General features: G+C 49.2%; 1 protein-coding gene across 4 annotated transcripts; it reads left to right on the forward strand.

Annotated features, from left to right (window-relative positions):
• The first annotated feature begins 203 nt into the window (after nt 1-203).
• On the forward strand, nt 204-8,686 carry LOC118759674 (C-C motif chemokine 14). 4 transcript variants are annotated; one of them, XM_058675856.1, is made up of 4 exons: nt 204-369; nt 1,933-2,051; nt 2,365-2,448; nt 7,948-8,225. In XM_058675856.1, the coding sequence occupies exons 1-4, from the start codon at nt 298-300 to the stop codon at nt 8,057-8,059; spliced, it is 387 nt and encodes a 128-aa protein (XP_058531839.1). In that variant the 5' UTR covers nt 204-297; the 3' UTR covers nt 8,060-8,225. The 4 variants fall into 4 exon arrangements, with proteins under 4 accessions (XP_058531839.1, XP_058531838.1, XP_058531837.1 ...); XM_058675855.1 differs by lacking the exon at nt 7,948-8,225 and adding an exon at nt 8,625-8,686 and having other exon boundaries at nt 211-369; nt 1,933-2,047; XM_058675854.1 differs by having other exon boundaries at nt 211-369; nt 1,933-2,047; nt 7,948-8,191.
• The last annotated feature ends 12,541 nt before the right edge of the window (nt 8,687-21,227 follow it).

A 21,227-nucleotide genomic window follows, 5' to 3' on the forward strand; every position in this document is an offset into this window, starting at 1 on the left:
AGAAGAGCTGATAGTAAAGCAGTTAAACTGGTCCACCCCAAGAATCAGGACGGGTGCTGGCTTCCTCCCTGCAGTCCTGGCTTCCCATGCTTCCTTTGTGCCACCTCAACAAGTGTTCAGGATGTGAAATTGCTGAGCTGTCCACTTCCTTCAAAATCATAGTTCCTTTATTTTTTTAATTAAAAAACGTGACTTTGATCTCAATGACCTCAGCACATCCTTACCCAGGGAGCCTCAGAAGCCCCCTGGCAGGCCAGCTGTCCAGCAGAAGCTCCTGCAGGACGAAGGACTCCATGGATGCCACCTCCCTCTTCCTCCTCATCATCATCACCCCCAATGTCCTCGGCAACAAGGCTGAGATCTCTGCACGTGAGTGTGATGCCCTGTCTCCTTCTAGCCTCGTCTCCAGGGGGAGACAAACAGGAATGGGGTGGCTGAGGAACAAGAGGGGAGGCTCCAGGGGTAGGTCTGGCTTCTGAAATCAGTTACATCCCCACCCTCCCCGGGAACAGCGTCCCTTTCCCACAAGGCCATGTATCAGGGTCAGCTGGCCTCCCAGTTCCATGCATCTCTCTCTCTCTTTCTCTCTCTCTCTGAGGTAAGGTGGGGAGAGGAGCAGTGCTTGTAGAATCTCAGGCCCTGGCCTCTAGGCCTCCTAAGATGTGGGCCGAGCCTGTGGTCCCCAGAACTACCAGCACCCTGGGAGGGTAACTACCCCAGGACCTTGCCTGGGTAGTCTTCTTCCAAGTGCTTTTGAGAATACACTGCCTCTCCCTTCCACTTCATCCCACTTCCTGTCCAGAAAGTGGTAAGAATAGTATCTTGGTCTAAAGTTACTGGAGATCTGATCTGTCTCTCTAGTACATTGTTGGTCAGTTCAGAAGAGTGAACCAGGAGTGTCCAGGGGGTCTCTGGATCCCATCTTTGAACGGTGAGGGCAGTGCTGGATAACAGAACCATCTTTGCCCTTGCTAGCCAAGGCCACCCTCACAGCCATAACAACGCATACCCACACTTTTGTCCAGCTTGGACACATAGGCTGCACATCTATACAAGGCACTTCGCCCGCGATGGCCTCTCCTGCTCCCTCTACCCTCCAAGGTCAAGTGACACCACTGTCTCTCTTATATCCCTGAAAAGCTAACAAAATGTCAGTCAGGAAACAGCTGGAAAATCAGCTAACCTGACATCTAAGGCCACAGTGTCTTTTCTTTGAGCAAAATCTTCCACAGAAACTGGATGCCCAAAACAGGAAAAAGGCCTGAATGGGTTGCAGACCCCCAGGGACTAGCTCTTAAAGGCAGCAGGATCTCAGGGCCAGTCCCTATTGCCCCCAGTGTCCCACTGACCTAATCCCAAGGCCCTCATTTGTAGAGGACAGAGAAGACAAATTTAAAAAGTGAATCAGTCACAGCCTGTGAGGGTAAGGTCACCTTAGAACTTGGATGCCCTGACTTCATGGCCATCGCCTGGGGTGGAGGCTGGTGGAGGCAAGGATCCATCCCTCCTTCTGGCTGCTGTGGGTGCCGCAGGGACACAAGCAGGTTAGGGGACTGGGAGTGGCTGGATGTGCATGCCCAAGTACCCCTGTCTCCACTGGAATTCCATGCAAACAGTGCAGGTTGCATGACTTTGAGCCTATTGGTAGCCTCCTGTGTAAGCTGTCCCTCCACACCCCAGGATGCCACATGCTCACTGAGGGCTGCTCTTGGACTATGGAATTGGAAGTCCCCAGCATTTCCCATGGGTGATTACCGATGAAGCAAAACTATAGAGTGAGAGAGAAAAGAGGACTCAGTTCCTCTAACACCTCTCTGGGGCAGGTCTCCCATTGCCTCTCCTCTCTGAGGCACTCCAGGGTAGCAGAAGCAGCCAGCAATCATGTCTTTCACCAGGGGCCTCGCCTCAGTGTCCCACACGCTTGCTCTACAGGAGGCCCCTACCACCCTGCTGAGTGCTGCTTCTTCTACATCTCCCATGCTGTCCCCCATCACCGGATCGTGGATTACTATGAGACCAGCAGTGAGTGCTCCAAGCCTGGAGTTGTGTAGGTAGCACCCACACATTGCACTGGAAGAGGAGGGAACATCAGGGCAGGGGCATGCAGGGAGCACACAGAAGCTGGCCGCACAGCTGGAGAGGTGTCACAGGGTGGGAGACGAAGGCAAGAATATGCAGGAAAAATTAGGGAGCCATGGCAAGTCCAGGGATCCTAGGGGTTGGAAAGCACATCTCAGCAAGGCACTTCTGACTAAGTCAGGGGAGACTGCCAGGTGTGGTGGTGTGTTTGGGAGGGAGCTAGGACAAATTCTCTTGCCAGATGCTGGCCCTCAATAAGTAATCATTTTTCTTCTCATTTCTCAGCTTCATCACCAAAAAAGGCTACCCCATCTGTGCCAACCCCCAGGATGGCTGGGTACAGGACTACATCAAGGACCTGGAGGAGAAGTGAGTGACCCAATGTGTGGAGAAGGCACAGTTCAGACACCCCTCTGTAGCCCATCCCCCCCCCCCCCACTGTAGCCCTATGCCAGGAATTGCTCTGCCTTGAATTAAAGACTACGCATGTCCTTTTTTGCCCTTGTGCACCTCACTGAGTTTATTCGCTGGCAGTGGACTGAGGATGGCAGTGAGCCCAGCCTGGGTATGGTGCCCTGAGCATCAAGCCCTGCTTTGCCAGGTTTTGCCAAAGCCTAGTGTGAAAAACAAGGTTGGCCTGTGATGGAGACCTTGAAAAGCTGAGCCAAAACTGAGAAAACTGAGGAAACTCGATGTAAAGCCCGTTTCCTCAGCAACCAGATGACAAATCCCATTTTCTTCAGTGCTGCTGACCTTTCATTCATTCTGCTAAGCAATCCATGTGCCTTACCTTGTTTAAACTGCACAACAAGTGTAAAAGTAAGAACCACCACCTGCCTTTACAGGTAAAGCTTCATAAAGGCTCTGCATGGCACACAAGCTCCACAATCCTCTTGTCTATGCTTTCCCCAACATTTTTCACTGCTGTCTAAGGTAGGAATCACTGAGGGACACATTCGATCCAATCCTTTCCCCTCTACTTACATATACCAGGCTGGACTACAATGTTTTGCACAATAATGTGTCCCCCCCAGCCAAGGCTTAGCAGAAAGCCTGGCCCATACCACATGGATGGATGGATGCATGGATGGGTGGAAAGATGGATGGATGGATGGATAGAAGGGAGAGAGGGAGGAGAGAGAATACAGGAATAAAGAGGAGGCATCTGCTCCAAGAATAGGCCCTGGAAACCATCAGCTAGCCTCTGTGAAGAGCTCTGTGTGCTTGAGTAAGGGTATATACAACATGGGAACTGTGACCACCCTTTCCTGGCCTTCAGCCGTTCATTGTCGAGGCCACAGCAAGGGCCAAGAGAGGGACTGCAGGGTAAAGAAATTGCCAAAACTCTACCTGACTTACCTTCAACTAGCAGAGGCCAAGGAGGTGCACAAAGCTGTCCCCTCCCTAGTCTCACAAAAAGTGATGCCTTAATCAGCACTAGCTGCATTACACATTTACCAGCTTGTGGTGGTGAAGTCACACCAAGCAGCCAGCCCAGAGCACCTGCGTGTTTCCTACCCTTCCCCTACCCCACTTTGCTCTCACCTACTAAAACTTCCTCTATATCAGTAAAGTTCACAGCCCACCAACTCCAAAGCCTCTGCTCCTCCATCTCTTCCTTGAATGCTGCCTTCAACCTGGAACCAGGCCCTATGGGGTAGATCCAGCAGGAGCCTGGGACAGAGGGCAGAAGCTGGCACTAAGGACTACAGAGGCGGTTGGTGAGACATGCAGAAGGAGCGCTCTCTCCTGGTCAGGGTTGGCCACTGCAGCAGGTTTAGATAGACCTGTGCTTCGGGGCGTTGAGTCCAGGTCCAAATGCAGCACCAACAAATTAGCCAAGCACCTCAGCAACAGATAGAGTATTATTAGCATAACCTGTGACAGAAGAATATGTGGGCTCAAACAGGAGGCCTTGGGCTAGGGAAAGAGGGTCATCCTTCTCAGGGGTCACTGAACCCTACCCTGGCTCAGTCTATGTCCTCTAATCCTACTTTATATTACTCTCCTAAAGACCAGTCATTTGGGGGAAACTGGAGCCATCAAATCCTTCTTCCTTCCCCAGCGCAGGGGTGGTAGATACTAACATGTCACAATCAAAGAAATGTGGTTTTTGAAGATGCCCATCTGCCTTCTATCCCTGGGACCTCAGACAACATACTTAGCCTCTCAAAACCTCTGAAGGCCTCAATGCAGTAAAAATTTCTACTTCAGGGACCTGCATTGTGGCACAGTAGGTTAAGCTATCACTTGCGACTCTAGCATTCCAATTCAAGTCCCAGTTGCTTTCCTTTCAATCCAGCTCCCTGCTATCCAGCAAGAGACAGCCCAAGTATTTTGGCCCCTGCCACACACGTGGAAGATCTGAATGGAATTCCAGATTCCTGGCTTCAATCTGACAAGTTCCAGTCTTTGCAGTCCTTTGGGAAATGAACCAGTGGGTGAAAGATTCTCTCCCTCTGTCACTATGCTTTTCAAATAAGTAAAATGAACCCTTTCAGATTTATTTTATTTTCATTGGAAAGTCATATATACAGAGAGGAAGAGAGACAGAGAGGAAGATCTTCTATCCATTGATTCACTCCCCAAACGGCCGCAACAACTGGAGCTGCACTGATCTGAAGCCAGGAGACTGGACCCTCTTCCGGGTCTCTCACCCAGGTGCAAGGTCCCAAAGCTTTGGGCTGTCCGCGACTGCTTTCCCAGGCCACAAGCAGGAAGCTGGATGGGAAGCGGGGCTGCCAGGATTAGAAAGAGCACCCAAATGGGATCTCAGTGCGTGCAAGGCAAGGACTTTAGCTGCTAGGCTACCGTGCCGGGCCCAAAATATTTTTTTTTTAAACTGCTACTTCACTACCATGAAGGTTAAGAAAGACGGAGTAAGCTGTGGCGCCATCATCCCATACTTTGCTTCTAAACAAGCTTTCTGCCAATATGTACCTGGTGAGGCAGTGGGTGAAGGCTCAAGGACTCGGGTCCTTGCCATGAATGTGTGAGATGTGATGGGCTTTCAGGCTTTCCAGCTTGTGCCTGGCCTAGCCCTGGCTGTTGCAGGCATTGAGAGAGTGAACCAGCTGACGGAAGGTCTCTTTATAGTCTATTTCCCTTGAACTTTCGAATAAAATGAAAATGAGCACAAAAAAGAAGATGGAGTATGCAAGACAGCTGGCATGTTCACCACACATTCCTTCTCCAACGCATTCTTGCATGGGAATTCCAAGCTTACTAAACCCAGCCCTACACCAGGCCATCCTGCCCTGCCCTGCCCTGTCCTGCCCTCCCTCACAGCCAACACCCTGCCCCCACCCTTTCCCTTTGTCTCTCCTCCTCCATCACCTCTAAAGCATTCACAGTCCTCAGCCCAGGACAGAGGACCAGCAGCAGCTCAGCTCTCCCCGCTCAGCTCTCCCTGAATCTGTTCCAGCCCACTGAGAAGATGAAGGTCTCCATGCCCACCCTCTGCCTCCTTGTCCTCCTCCTCACCACTCGAGTTCTCTGCAGCCAGCCAAGTAAGTCAGTTTGTCCCTGAGAACAGGACACAGAAAGGGGAATGGGCAGGTGGCAGAGAAGTGACACCAGGAACCCTTGCAAGTACTGGCCTTACACCCCAAGAGTCTCTCTCCCCTTCCTGCACAGCAACTGTCTTTGGGGTCTCTGAGCTGCACCTAGTCTAGATCCTTCTGGGGCTGGGTAGTGACAGGAAGCTTGACCAGGTAGGTGACCCGGAGCCCTGTGGTCCTGTTGTCCACTCCAAGAGGAGGTTATGTGAAGCCTCCAGAACAAGGAAAGATGTGGATAGGACCTGGAGGTGGGGGTAGAGGGGTGGTAGAGAACTGGATTCATTTAGCTGGAATCCACTCTCTCTTTCTCCCAGTAACTATGAGGCCCTGATAACTATGGGAGGTATGAATATACTTGTTCCTCCCACAAATACCCCTTGACCTGCTCTAGCCCTTCCTGCCCCCTTTACACTGCCCTCAACATGGAGTCTGGTCTTCTTCTGCCTGCATAAACTCTAGGGAGTGAGGGTCATATGTGCCAGGCAAGCCATGCACAAACTCTCAGTGCAACGTAGGTCTTTTTAAACTTTGCTTGATGAACCTGGGATGTAAACATGAGTACTGGGGACCTGTGTGCACCTAGTGGGTGAAGGAGCCAGAATTGCCTTCTGGGAGATCAGACCCAGGGAGAGCATTTAGGCTTCCAGGGAGAGGAAATGGGACAGCCACACACTGCTCTCCAGATGGCACACACCGGGCCTGGGGGAGGCCTCTGGCCTGGCCTCCCAAGTGGTCCTCCTAACTGATGAGCAGTCAGAGGAGTAACAACAACCAACCAAGGCCAGTTGCTGCACGCACCGAGAGAAGGGAAAACAGGGGCAATGTCCATGACAGAAGCACAAGCAGCATAAGTGTTGGCTCTCAGCTGTAACCAGGGTCGGCAGCTCTGAGCCTGGGGCTCTGTCAGCAGCTCCTCTCCTCCTCTTCACTAGGACCCAAGGAATTTCTCTCCATCCCCATGTACTGGCTAAGCAAGCCAAAGTCCAAACGAATTAAGAAATGTGCCCACGATTGAGACTGTAACTGGGATTCGAACTCACGCAGTCTGAGCTGCAAGTCTAACTCCTTCATCTTGCCTTGTACTTCCTTCTTCCCCTCCTCTCTGACAACCCTCCATACCTCTAGCAGGAAGGCCAGACACCCCCGGCTCCCTCCCACACACAGCTGTGTGATGCGGCCTGGTGCTCCCTTTCTTTTCCTCTCCCCTTCATTCCAGCCTCCCAGACTGCTCTGTGCTCCCCAAGAATGCTGCATGTCCCTCCCTTCCTGGCCTCCCCACACCCCTTCTTCCAGAAGCCACAAGCCCTCTGTTGAAAGCAGCTAAGTCACTGGCCTGCTTCGGGGCTTCCTCACGTGCTGGGGCCAGGCTGGGCGTGGTATATTCTGTTTCCGCTGTTGCTGGTGCCCAGGGCTGCTCTCTCCTGGTCCCTGTCCTGTGGTTGTGCTCAGCCTTTCACCTTCTTTTTGTGCCTGGACCAGTCTGTGAGCCACTCGAGGGGCCTGGTTGGGTCTTCCATATGAAACAAGAACTCAACAACACAGGTCCATGAAACCAAGTCCAAAAGGACACAAAAGGGTGAGTCAGCTGCCTCCCCCGGGGTCATCAGCTGAAGAGCATAACCAAGATACTTCTCCCTGGGGATGGTCCAGAGGCTGAAGGCTCTACATGTGTGAATCCAGAGGAGTCTCTCTTGCTTGCTTCCCCTGTTGCCCATCTCAGCGTCAGCAGTCCTTGTTCACCTGAGGAGTACAACTGACGGGAGACAGAGGGAGGCAGCCACGGTTTTCCTCTCTGCTTCCCTGGCTCAGAGCACAAAGAGGTGATTGCCAGAATGCCTATTGGGATAAACCTGTCAGCTGACTGCTGTCTGAACTTCTATAAGAGAATACTGCCAAGGAGACTGCTGAAAGGCTACCGGAATGCATTCAGATGCCACCCACCAGCAATCATGTGAGCACCTATCAGTGTGTAGGCAAGAAGAGACACCTGGGGCAGGGACAGGATGGCTTGGGCAAAGGGGTCTCCACTCTACAAGCCATGGAGTACTGGCTAAGGGTCTGGGCTGAAAATCACACGTGCCTGGGTTTGGTTCTTGATTTTGCCACTCTAGGCTGGGTGGCCCAATAAATGGTGACGTACACATGAGAATCCAGACTGAGTAGGGACAGGCTGGTGAGGTCTGGAGGCCAGGAGTGGCGTGGAATGGGGGGGGTGAGCATCTATAAAGAATAAAAGGCAGCCAAAGGGAGCCCATGGATTGGACTTCAGCCCAGCCCGCAGCCATGACCGCTAACTCTGCCCCCACAGTTTCGTCACCATAAAGAACCGTGAGGTCTGCACCAACTTCGAAGACAACTGGGTCCAAGAGTACCTCCAGGATCCTGACCTGCCTCTGCTGCCTCCCAGTACCCTGGCCTGAAGTTAAAACCATCTGATGAAAAAGCAACCAGCCCCAGCCCTGGCCCAGCCCCTCCTCCCCTGGGAGGCTCAGCCTTGGGTTTGGAGATGGAAAGGGGTAAACCTGCACCAACATAGGCAGCCTCTCAGTCGGAGGCAACACAATCACATTGAAACAGGCCAGTGATCAAAATAAAAGCATTTTGAATATTTTCTATTTTCTTAAAGATGTATTTATTTGAAAGACCGAACAACACAAACAGGGGGAACGACAGAGGGAGAGAGATTTTTCCATTAGGTAACTCACTCCCCAAGTGGCCGCAATACTCAGGGCTAGCCCAGGCCAAAGCCCAGGAGCCAGGATCTCCAGCCAGATCTCCCACAGGGGTGTCAGGGGCTCAGTACTTGAACTGTATTTTTGCTGCCTTCCTAGGGACAGTAGCAGGGAGCTGGCTCAAATCAGGACTCAAACCGGCACTCAGATATGGGATACCAGCTTAACCCACTTCACCACAATGCAGCCCCCATTCTTAACACCAAAACATCGTCTTTCACACCTCCTCTTTGCTCTGTCTTCATCTTATCAGCACATGCCAGCACAATGGCCATTCTAAGGAACGATCTGCTCTGGCCTAGGAGTCTTACCCAGGTAAGCCCTATGGATGTCCTGATTTTTGCTATCCATCCTCATTCCTTTTCTGGATGTAATTTTCTTCTTCTCTTTTCTTTTTTTTTTTTTTTTTTTTTTTTATCTTAGCTGTTTCTTGAAGGCCAGGGTGGGAATACTCACATTGTTGCCTCTGTGGCAGTTTTCTAGCTCTGCCCATATTTGGTCTCCCCTTGGCTGGCAGAGGACGGAGAACTAAGGAAGAGACTCCATTCTCTGGCTCCCATGTAAAACATCGCAGGGAAGATACAGGGCATTGGCTGGGGAAAGACTCTTAGTCCAAATCACAAACTTGCTATAAATCAAACCCTTTTATTTGCCAACTTGATTCTTAACTTTGTCTCTTGTGAAGGTGAAGGAAATGTATAATCATTGCAAATGCCCTCCCCCCCAACACACACACACACACATAACCACCTGTCTGCTGTTGTACTCAACAGCTGGAAGCAGACTCAGATGAAATTCAGCATTCTCCCAACATGCTGTGGGGAAGGCAACACAAAAACCAGGCAATAATGCTAGATAACAAAGTGGAACAAAAACACTTGGTGAAGCCATCCTTGCAAAGACTGCACATGAACTGGAATCTAGGAAGTATCCATAACTTCCCCCAGTGGCTACATGAGTCACACAGGAACCTGTGGTCCCATGGCCCAAGTCCATCTACATACACAGCAAAAAAATAAAAAGTCACCATCTTAACCATTTTTAAGTGCTTAATTTAGTACATGACCATTGTTGTGCAGCCATCACATCCATTCCTCCTCTCTAGAATCATCCCAAACTGAAGCTCTGTAACCACTAAACATTAGCCACCCCCTCAAACTTCAGTAACCAGGATTCTGCTTCTATCTCAGGAATCTGACAACTCCAACACCTCATACAAGTGTCAGTCCTTCTAGGACTGGCTGAATTTTTCAGAACCTGGCTCCTTCCAGGATCACCCCTGTGGCAGCCTCTGACTGACCTTCATTCCCTCACAGAACTGAGTGAGAGTCTGTGGCATTTTATCTCCCACATTATGTTGCTCATCCATCCACTGATGGACACTCAGCTTCCGTTACTTACACAAAAGACACTTAACTTGTACAGTAAGCCAGCAGCTGTCATGTTGGCCAGGCAAGGACTCTGTCCCATGTGCTGGTTGACCTTGACCCACATAGGGGTCCTGGGCTATCTGCTTTCATCCCTCCGTGGACTGTGAGTTCCTTCTGGATCTCACAGCTAATTATCATGGGGCCCTTCTCTCCAAGGGTTCATGGCTGAGCAACAACAGAATCACTAACACTGTACCAAGCCTGGGCTTTTGCTTGCAGAGGCCAGAGTGGACACAAGGGCTAGAACAACATCCACGTGTATCCCAAGGCAGCAGGCAGTTTCATAGCCCTTAGTCATCACTGGGCTCAATGTCAGTGAGCCAGCGTTCAAAGTTCTAATGGACAGGATAGGTGGGGATGGAAAACAGGAAGCACAGGGCCAGGGTTCCAGCAAGTTGGGACAGGAATGCCATTGTCTTTTTTTTTCTTCTTCTTCTTCTTCTGTTCATCAGAGGAGTTCAGGACTTAAACATTAATCTAAAATGTGTTTAACTGGGAATCTACAGATGCAAGGTCAAACCCACACCCAGCTAACACAAAGCTTGCTAGAAATACCGAATTGATAAGATGGGAAAGACAAGGGTCTTCCTGTGTATTCAATTGTTTTGTTTTTAAATATTTACTTATATATTTATTCATTTATTTGAAAGTCAGAGTTATAGGGTGGAAGGGGGAAGAGAAGGAGACATTTTGCAACACCAACACACCCCCAAGATGGCTGTAACAGCCAGAGCTGGGCCAACCAAAGTCAGGAGCAGCACCTGTGTCTCGTATGTGGCTGCAGAGGTCCAAGCACTTAAGCCTTCATACACACACACACACACACACACACACACACACACACACTCTCTCTCTCTCTCTCTCTCTCTCTCTCTCTCTCTCTCTCTCTCTCTCTCTCTCTCTCTCTCTTCCTCATTCTGACCAGTAGATGGAAGATCTCTCTTTCTCAGCCCACACCAATTACCCTGAAGGGCAGGTCTCATCATATAAACCCACTCCCAAACAGCTGATGAGAGTGTCAGCCCTGTGGGACAGGATGGCCAGTACATGGGAAGGAGTGGAGAGGTCGGGCTGTAACAGGGCCTCACTCTCGGAGAGGGGCAGCCCCAGGTTGGTGAGGGCCACCCGCAGCAACATGAGGCAGCCATCAGTACAGAAGGGAAGAAACTCAGGAAGCAGCTCTGGGTGACACAGAAAGCATTTTGTTGGGAGTCACAGGGGCTGGGCACAGGCCCCCTCTACATAGCATCTTGCACACCACAGGGACTGGGGCCAGGTAGTCTGAGAGTGGCTACTACATATCCTGCTCCTGCAGGACCCTTCGCACCGTGCAGGCTGCACACTACGTACCTATTCATGAAATTCACATCAAGACTAGGTTGGGATTGCAGGTAGAAGCCAGTGTGACAGGGTCAGGCATTATGGTGCAGTAGGCTAAACCACTACATGTGATCCTGGCATCCCATATAAGCACTAGTTAACATTCCAGCAGCTCTACTTCCAATCCAGTTCCCAGCTAATGCACAACAGAAACAAACACGAGATGGTCCAAATACTTAAGCCTCTGCACACAGGAGACCTGGATGGAGTTTCTAGCTCCTGGCTTTGGCTGATCAAGCCCTAACCGTGGTAGCCATTTGGGGAGTGACCTAGCTGATAGAAGATTTCTCTCTAACACTGCCTTTCAAATATATAAATTAAAAACCACAATGTGTTGAGCCCCTTCTGGCTGCAAGTCAGAGCACCAGGGTAGGGACGTGTCACCACAGAGATGGCATTTATTTATTTATTTTATGATACAGTTCCAAAAGTTCTGGGATTTCTCCTTTCCCCTACTAATTTCCCCTATTTTATTCATATAGGATTAATGTAATCCATCAGAAACAGTCATTAAGTCCATCATTCTGCTATTAAGTGTATCCTGACATTATAGGAATGGAGAATGGCAGAGTCCAGCATCCTACTGCCAAGACATATTTAAAAGTTTCATTGGGAGTCCAGCTTTGATTTGGAAGCAGAGTTGCACTGTTGGAGTGTAGGCCAGTACAACCACTATGGAAGTCGGTATGAAGAGTGCTAAGAGAACTGAAAATAGATCTGTCATATGACCCAGCTATCCCACTCCTAGGAATATATCCAAAGGAAATGAAATCTACATAGGAGAAAGGAATCTGCAATCCTATATTTACAGCAACACAATCTACAATAGCAAAAACATGGAAACAACCTACCCATCACAAGAGGAGTGGATAAAGAAATTAGTACATCTACTTAATGGATTACCACTCAGTCATTAAAAAGAATGAAATTTTACCATTTGCAGCCAAATAATCCCAACTAGAGACCATTATGTTCAATGAAATAATTCCAAAGGACAAATATTATATGTTCTCACTGATATAAGGCAAACTTCACGCAAAATACAAGATCAATAGATGCATAAGTAAACATGCATGCACATATAGTCAGCTAGAGGAACTGTACAACAGAGATGGCATTTTAAGCGGGTCCTGGAGGATGGAGTTAAAGTGGCTAAAAGTGGGCAGCATCAATCTTAGAAAAAACCTATGAGCAGTGCCACCCAGTGGTGAAAATCCGTAACGACTAGTCTCCACAGGCTCAAGGACTGACTGGTGTTGAAGTTCAGCTTACACCTAGGCCCAGCTACTAAGGTTGGTCCCTCCTAGCATCTGCTTTCACCCCTTTTGCAGAGAAGCTGGGTTTTCAGTCCACACTGTGGATTCAGCAGCCAAAGCCTTTGCTTCAATACAGTTTGTTATTGGAGAGAAAAGACACTAATCACAAATACACAAATACACAGGACAAATAAAGCTGGTAAGAATGGGATAATTATTTATTTATTTATTCATTTATTTCAAAGAGAGACACAGAAGCCAGTGCCGTGGCATAGCAGGCTTAGCCCTCCACCTACAGCACCAGCATCCCTTATGGGTACCATTTCACGTCCCAACTGCTTCTCAATCTATCCAGCTCCCTGCTTTTGGCCTGGGAAGGCAGCAGAGGATCATTCAAGTCCTTGGGCCCCTGTAGCTATGTGGGAGACCCAGAGGTAGCTCTTGGCTCCTGACTTTGGATTAGCTCAGCTCCAGCCATTGCAGCCATTCAGGAAGTCAACCGGCAGATACAAGACCTTTCTTTCTCTATATATAAGTCTTTCAAATTTTTTCTTAAATCTTAAAAAATAAAAAGAAACAGAACTCTTCCATCCACTGGTTGCAACAACCAAAGCTGGGCCAGGCCAAAGCCAGGAGCCTAGAATTTAATTCAGGTCTCCCACAGACCCAAGTATTTGAGGCATCACCTGCTGTTGGTCGGGATGCCCAGTAATGGGAAACTGGATGGGAAGTAGAGCAGCCAGAACTCAAACCAGCACTGAAATATGGAATGCAGGCATTCTAAGAGGTGACTTAATCCACATGCTCAAGAGTAATTTTTAGCAAGAATTTTATTAGAGTTCTTAAGCTCATCACCCTAGATTTCATAGCCTACCTGGAGAACTAAGTACCAAACAGGTCACTCTGCAAGCAAAAATGATCAATTCTGGACCAAAAAAAATTATGAATGCAACTGAAAACTCAAGAGACTATAAAAGCAGCAACACTTTGAAGGTAGATTGAAAATTCGGGATTGAGTCCTATGTTTTATGACTCTGGCCTGGTGGCAATTGCATTTGCTGTGGAGGATGAATACCACAGGGTTGATCAAAACCCTATTACAAAGTCTGTGGTCCGTCTGGCCTGGTGAACTCAAGGGAGAGCTGCCTGAGGAAACCCTGACCACTGGGAAGTGACGAGGAACCTCAAAAAAGAGGAAATAGGCAAAGAGAAATCTCAAATTCTTCAAGTAAATCGAGTTCACATTTCTTGCTGAGCCCTGAAATCTACATGCTTGGGGAAAAACAAGAGAATGAAAGAACAGGATCTGAGTTGCTGTCCACTGCCAGCAGGAAAGTTAAAAGCCAACTAAAAGAGAAACAGTAAGACTCCAGAATAGGGGCCAGTGTTGTGGTGCAATAGCTAAGTCCCTGCTTAATATACCAGAATCCCATATCACAGTGCTGTTGCAGTCCTGCACGCTCTGCTTCTGGCCCAGCTGCCTAGGAAAACAGAAGGTGGCAGATCCCTGAGACAAGCATTTAAGAGCACCTGATGGAACTCCCTGGTCCCAGCTTCATTCTGGTCCAACCCCAGATGTTGTGGCAATTACAGTGAGACCTGTGAGGAGTGGGAGAAGGGAGTCTGGTTGGCCCTCATAGCACACCTTAAATCTGGCCTTGAGTCACAGCTCTGCAGAGTCACACAAAGAGCCCAACAACAAAACATTCCTGGGTATCATTTTTAAATTGCATTTGTGGTGCATCAGGACCTTGAGAAATATACTAACACTGTCATCAGCAAGGTAGGCCTAATCTGCACTCGGGTGCATCAGCAGCATGTCACCTGTTGGCCAAAAAGCAGATCTTTAGGTTGGAGGCATGTGGGTTGAAAGTCAGCCAGCTTCCCTCCCTAGAGCTGCACCGACTATGGCCAGGAATCACAAATGAAATCACCATCAGCTCCTCTTCCCAGTGAGCTTCATGAAACCAGTGGAAGAACACCCACAGAATTCCAGTAGCTCCAATGAGGCAAAGGGCTGATCTCCTCAGAAGGTGACAGAGGAAGATGATGAAAACACCAACTATCCAAACAGCTGATACCAGCATTGCTTTTAAAGAGAGAATTGGTTTTGTTTAAGAGCATGCCTGGGGTGAGCGTGCAGAACAGCGATTAAGTAAATCATTGTCTAAGAGCCCACATTCTATGGCAGAGAGCTTGGTTAAGGTTCCAGCTCACTTAACTTCTGATCCAGCGTCCCACTACTGTGCATCCTGGGAGGCAGCAGATGACGGCTCAAGCACTTGGGTGCCTGTGAACCACATGGCAGACCTGGTGGAGTCTTGAGCTCCTGTTACCTTGTCCAGGCTGGCTGCTGTGTGTACTTGAGGAGTGAACCACTGAATGGAAAAGTTCTCCCCATCTGTCTCTCTATCTTTCAAACAAATTTGAATAAAATGCTTTAAATGAAAATGAAAATACCTTGATAGGTAAATTAAAAAGCAAATGAAGATGGGAATCTTAGGGCCTTGGTTGGAAGACAGAGGAGAAATAAAAGTAAAACCTGAATAATTCTACATACAAAATGGATAGGAAGAATACAAAATGAGGGCCCAGCGCGGTGGCCTAGTGGCTAAAGTCCTCACCTTGCCCACACCAGGATCCCAAATGGGCACTAGTTCATTTCCTGGTTGCTCCACTTCCCATCCAGCTCCCTGCTTGTGGCCTGGGAAAGCAGTTGAGGACAGCCCAAAGCCTTGGGACCCTGCACCCACGTGGGAGACCTGCAGACCTTAGAGGAAAGACCTCAGAGAACAGATTAAGCAGGGTAGATAGCAAAACTTACTAGGCTCCTTAGCTTGTGTATTCTAACAGCCTAAGCCTCTGACAGAAGGACCAGGACAAGAGGTATATGCAGTGTCTTCATGGGAAATAATAATAAGATTGAGTTCAAGCCAAAAGGAGACAGCTAGTGTAGATGGCTAGGGAAGCTGGTGCCACGAGCGTACCCCAGCAGCACTGGATTGAAGAGGGAAAAGGCGTGGGGAGCACACAGGCCAGGGCAACCCAGGGGAAGGTTGCCATGTCCCCAAGTGCACGCTAAATGAATCAGGAGGGTGGTTCAGCAATAAATTGTGGGCACAGATAATTAATTGTATGGATTCCCCAAATACTTCAACATACCTCAGTTAGGTGTGAGGTTAAACTTTCCTCCTGGGTCAACAAAATGTCAAGATGAAAATGTACATCAAGGTACCAACATGATAGCCTAGTGGCTAAATCCTTGTCTTATAAATGCCAAGATCCCGTATGGGTGCCTGTTCCTGTCCCAGCTGCTCCACTTCCAATCCAGCTCCCTACCTGTACCCTGAGAAAGCAGCAGAGGATGGCCCGAAGCCTTTGGACCTTGTACCCACGTGGCAAACCCAAAAGAAGCTCCTAGCTCCTGGCTTCAGATCAGCTCAGCTCTGGCCATTGTGGCTACTTAGGGAGTGAACCAGAAGATGAAAGATATCTCTGTCTCTCCTTCTCTCTGTAAATCTGTATTTCCAGTAAAACTTAAAAAAAAAAAACTCTTAAAGAAAAATAAATCTTTTTTTAAAAAAGAAAAATAAATATTTTTTAGAAATGTGTATCAAGTTAAGTTACAGGAGCCAAGTTTTGATTTCCGTCCACCTAAACTTGCACTCTACATAGTGCTGCATCATTGGGCTCTCTTATAATAACTTGAATCACTTTCATTTCAGCTGCATATTTTTGCACTTTCCTTACATAATTTTCATCCATTTGCTGTGACCCCATGCCCCGAGACACAGACCCACAAAGCAGACAGTCGTCAGTGTTCCTGCTGTGGCTTCCCTGCGACCCGGATCTGATCACAGACTTCACAATCCACTCCTGAGGCTCCACCAAAGCAGGAGTGCACCCTGGCTCCCTCCTGGGCCCACAGAGAGCCTGCAGCTGCGGGATGCAGAACTAGCAAGGGATCTGCTTGTCTCCCCTCTGGTCTTACCACAAAACAGAGTCCCTGCCAGCCTCACGGGGCCTTTACCTCTCCAGTCAAGCTCCAGAAATCGCCCCAGAGGATAGGCTTGCTGAGGCTCATCACACACATTTCACAACGGCAGGAACCTATCCTCTCAGCCCTTTCCAGGGACCCTAAAGTGGAACTTCTGAGTCATCGAAGTGTCTCTGCTTCCTCTTTTCTGGCGGGGGGGGGGGGGGGGGTGGGGGTTGGGGGGAACTCTTCTTTCTCACTCTCTCATCACTTTCTAAGACGTACCCTCAGGACAAGGGTGATAGCCATAGAACAAGAGAATGCCAAGGATTAGTAGTTTGAATAACTTGCTCCAACCCACACAACCGCTAAGTTACTGAGCTGGGATTCAAATCTGTCTGGGGGGTAGGAATTGGACCTAGCAGTGATTAGAGTTCCTGCATCCAATTCCCAGCTCCTGATTCCAGCTTCCTGATGATTAGTACACCCCAAGAGGCAGCAGCGGATGGTTCAAGAAGTTGGGTCCCTACCACCCACACTGGAGATCTGGACTGGGTTCCTAGCTGTCAGCTGCAGCCCTAGGCCCAACTGTGGCTGTTTGTGGAAATCTAGAGAGTGAACCAACAGATGGGAGCTCCGCCTGCGTGATGCAGTTCTCTCTCTCTGATCTTAAAGCCTCTCAAATAAATAAAGTTACAACAAGCTTAGAAAAAAAGCATCTGACCCCAAGGCCCCACTACAGGACCCAGCAGTGCCTGAACCAACCTTCTCCATAGTCTCTGTGGGCTCCCTTTCCAGAGTCTACACTGCTGGTTCAACTTCTGGAGGTCCTGCCTGGAAAATAGTCCCCTGCCCTCTGCCTAGGTTATTTTCAAGTCTCCATGGCCCCAACCATGGACTCGTACTGGCTCAGCAGCTTGTCTTCTTTAATCCAGGTCACACAATTCCTGGACATTTGGGCAACACTCTGGTTCAATCAGCTGGTACTGGGAGATGGGCCACACTGATGCTGCTGGGGAGGCTGTGGCTGGGGACAGATTTCCTCAGAAGATGATGCTAATGAAACAGGCAGCAGTCAACAAAACCAGTGCACAGCAGAAAGAGGGGGAGGGGTTGGGGTGAGACACAGGCCCCGGTCAACTGCATTCAAAACCAGTTCCTAACACGGATTCCAAAAGACATTGCTGCCTGAGTCAGCTTCATCAGTGAACTCAAGGACTCAGAAGGTAACAAATTCTCCCTCCCATCCTGCAAGCCACTGTCTAAAATGCTGCCATACTTCATCCATTCAACAGGTACATATTCTTCACATCTATCATGTGTCAGACACTGCTAAGTACCAAGTGCAAAGCACAGCAGACAAGTCCTACAGGAGTATATGCTCTAGTGAGGGAGACAGAGAAAAGGAGCAAACAGGGGAGGGCGCTGTGGTGCAGAGCGTTAAGCTGCTGTTCAGTTCAGCTACTTGTTAACGTGCCTGAGAAGCAACAGATGCTTGGTAGACTCAAGTGGAGTTCTAGGTTGCTGGTTTTGCCCTAACTCCTGGCTGTTGCAGATATCAAGTGAATAAACCAGCCTGTGGAAGATCTTCTTTCTCTCATTCTCTTTCTCACTCTGCTTTTCAAAGAAACAAATGTTAAAAATAAAGAATACAGTTTCAGCCAACAATAAGGGCTACAAAGAAACATCAAGCAGAGTGGATGGAAGGGGAGGGGTTTACATCATGAGTACCAGCAATATCCTCTCTGAGGTGGTGACATGGACGCAGAGGCTGCGATGTGATGATAGGATAAGTCGTGGAAAGCCCTGAGAAATGCCCTTTCCCAGGGGAGGCTGTGGCACGTGTGAAGGCCATGAGTGAAGTGTTAGCAGAAGACAAGGGAACCAAGGGAGCCATGGGAGTACAGGGTCGCAGGAGACAAGGCCACATGGGATGGTAACATTGTCAGCCTCAGCGCAGCTGATATCTTGGGCCAGATGAATGCTTCTTGTCGGGGATGTCCTGTGCACTGAGGGCTTACCAGCACCCTTGAACTCTATTCACTCAGAGCCAGTAGCATCCCCAAAACTGTCACAATCAAAAACGTCTCCAGATATTGCTGAATGCCCCCTGGAGGGGCAAAACCACCCGAGTTAAGCAGTATGGAGTTGCATGAGACCTGGTAGCAGTTTAAGTTTGCAAAGAGGCAATGAAGGGCTTTTTTCTTTTTTAATGATTTATTTATTTGAGATTTACTTATTTTTATTGGAAAGTCAGATACACAGAGAGGAGAGACAGAGAGGAAGATCTTCCATCTGATTATTCACTCCCCAAGTGAGCGCAACGGCTGGTGCTATGCCGATCCGAAGCCAGGAGCCAGGAACCTCCTCCAGGTCTCCCACACAAGTGCAGGGTCCCAAAGCTTTGGGCTGTCCTTGACTGCCGCCCCCCCCCCCCCCCCAAGGCCACAAGCAGGGAGCTGGATGGGAAGTGGAGCTGCCGGGATTAGAACCAATGCCCATATCGGATCCTGGAGCGTTCAGGGCGAGGACTTTAGCCGCTACGCCACGCCGCTGGGCCGTTTATTTATTTGAAAGGCGAAGCTACACAGAGAGAGCGAGCTTCCATCTGCTGATTTACTCCCTCATAGCTGCCACAGCCTAGGTGGGACCAGGCTAAAGACACCAGCCTGAGTGGCAAGGGTTCAAATACTTGGGTCATCCTCCACTGCTGTTCCAGGTACATTGCCATGGAACTGAACAGGACATGGAGTGGCTGAGACTTGAGCCAGAACTCCTATGGATATCAGCATTGCGGGTGGTGGCTTTGCTTACCCTGTTGTGCTGCAACACTGGCCCCAATCATGAAGGGTTTAAATAGCAGAATAACATGATTGGTGTACTTGTTTACATGAGCTCTTTTACTTGGTGAAAATGGACTTTGGGATGAGCTAGAAGCAAAGAAACCAGGTAGGAGCTTGTTAGACCCATGTAGGGAAAGACACTTTACAGGGTTAGAAAGTGGAGTGGGCATTTGGCCTAACAGTTAAGAAGCCAGTTAGGATGCCCACATTCTGATTCCGTATCACCATGTCAGGTTCAGAATCCAGCTCTGCTGTGACTCCAGCTTCCTGCTAACACAGAACCTAGGAAGCCACTATGACGACAGGTGACTAGTTCCCACAATTCCCATGGGAGAGCTGCATTGCACTCCTGGTTCCCAACTTCACTCCAGCTGGAGCTGGTGGGGCACCTGGAGAACCATTTAGCAGATGGGAGCTTGGTGTGTGTGTGTGTGTGTGTGTACATGCGCAATGCACATGTGTATGTGTACATGTGTGTATGTCCCTCTGCCTCTCAAATCAATAACTTCTTCAAAGTGATCAGATAGTAGCTATGGGGATGACAAGAAGTCTCTGAATTCAGAATCAATTAGAGGTAGAATAGTCAGGACTCCCTAGTGTACACATTAAAGCAGATGTGGCCAGTGCCCTATTCAAGTCCCTCTACTGTACTTATAACTCCACCTAAAGATCTTGCCTGGATACAGCGTCACCCACACTCACAAGATGGAAACACTGAGGAACCATCCCTAAAAATTGCCCTTGATTAGTACCAGCCAAGCTCTGATGGGTAAGTAACTTGCTCCCCACCCCAAGACATGCTCTACACACACATCTCCCAAAGCCCAGGCTGCCCTGTCACAATCGCAACCTGCTCACCACGAAGCCCTGTAGCGGGGCCTTCCCTAGTGCCTCCTTTCTCTGGAGCCCTTTAGGCCACATCCATTCACCCCCATCCCTGCACCTGCTTCAGGGGAGCCCAGCCTCGAGAAGGTATGAAAGTCCACAATGAGTCCCAGGTTGCTGACCTGAGTCATCAAGCTTTGGCATTTCTGCATAAGCAGTTATATTTGTTGAGCATCTGCCCACATGCTGGGACAGAGGTTCAGATGAGCTGATCAGTGGCCCAGGGGCAGGAGAGGTGGGAGGCAGGAAGTCCACATCACTTTGACTTGGCTGCTCAAAATGTGGGGCCGTGTCAGTCCCTGATTCTATGTGCCAGCCTCACAGGAGAGATTCTCAGGGATTCTATCATCCGCCTTTTCCCTGATGGGGAGAATGGAGGTGATGGAGCAAGGGCAGAGAGAGAGAGACTAAGTACAGAAGCTGAGAGGGAATAACTAATACAGCTATTTCCTGCTGCATGTTCACAATGTGCCAGGCACTGAAATATTTTCCACCATCTCAGTCTTCCCATCAAGGCTCGAAAACAGCACTGGCTAAGATCATTCTCTTGTTAGCAGAGAGGGGAAAGGGAAAAGGTCTGCAGAACCACGAAGAGAAAGCCCAGTCAGCCCGCAGGACACTCAGTGTGTGTGGGTCCAGCCCTGCCCCATTGGGACTCAGCCTCAATGATCACGGTTTCTTTCTTATCTCTTTAATGGAACAGTTCCACATCCCTGTTGCTGAGCAGTTCCTGGATCGTCTCTGGGGCTGGGGAATGAAGCCTTCTTAAAGGATGGAAGCAATCCAAGTACAGCTGTGGGACATGAAAGTGCAGCTCCCAGTCGTCAGAAGCTCCCTCCTATTTGTAGAAATGCTCAGAGGGCTTTGAAGAAAGAGTGGGTGAGCGGAGTGACCGCTGTGATGAGGCTAGGAAAGCAGCCTGTGACTCTGCAGCATAGGCAGGTGGCTTTTGTGGCTGGAGGTGTTGTCCGTGTGACCATTGGGGTGGTACATCACGTGGCAGTGTTACAATTCATACACTACAGCTCACCTGTGCTTCCAAAATGTTGCTTTCTTTAGTGTCAAGAACTGAGCTCCCACGGCAGC

Source organism: Ochotona princeps, chromosome 17 (assembly GCF_030435755.1).
Source record: "Ochotona princeps isolate mOchPri1 chromosome 17, mOchPri1.hap1, whole genome shotgun sequence".
Classification (NCBI taxonomy): Eukaryota; Metazoa; Chordata; class Mammalia; order Lagomorpha; family Ochotonidae; genus Ochotona; species Ochotona princeps.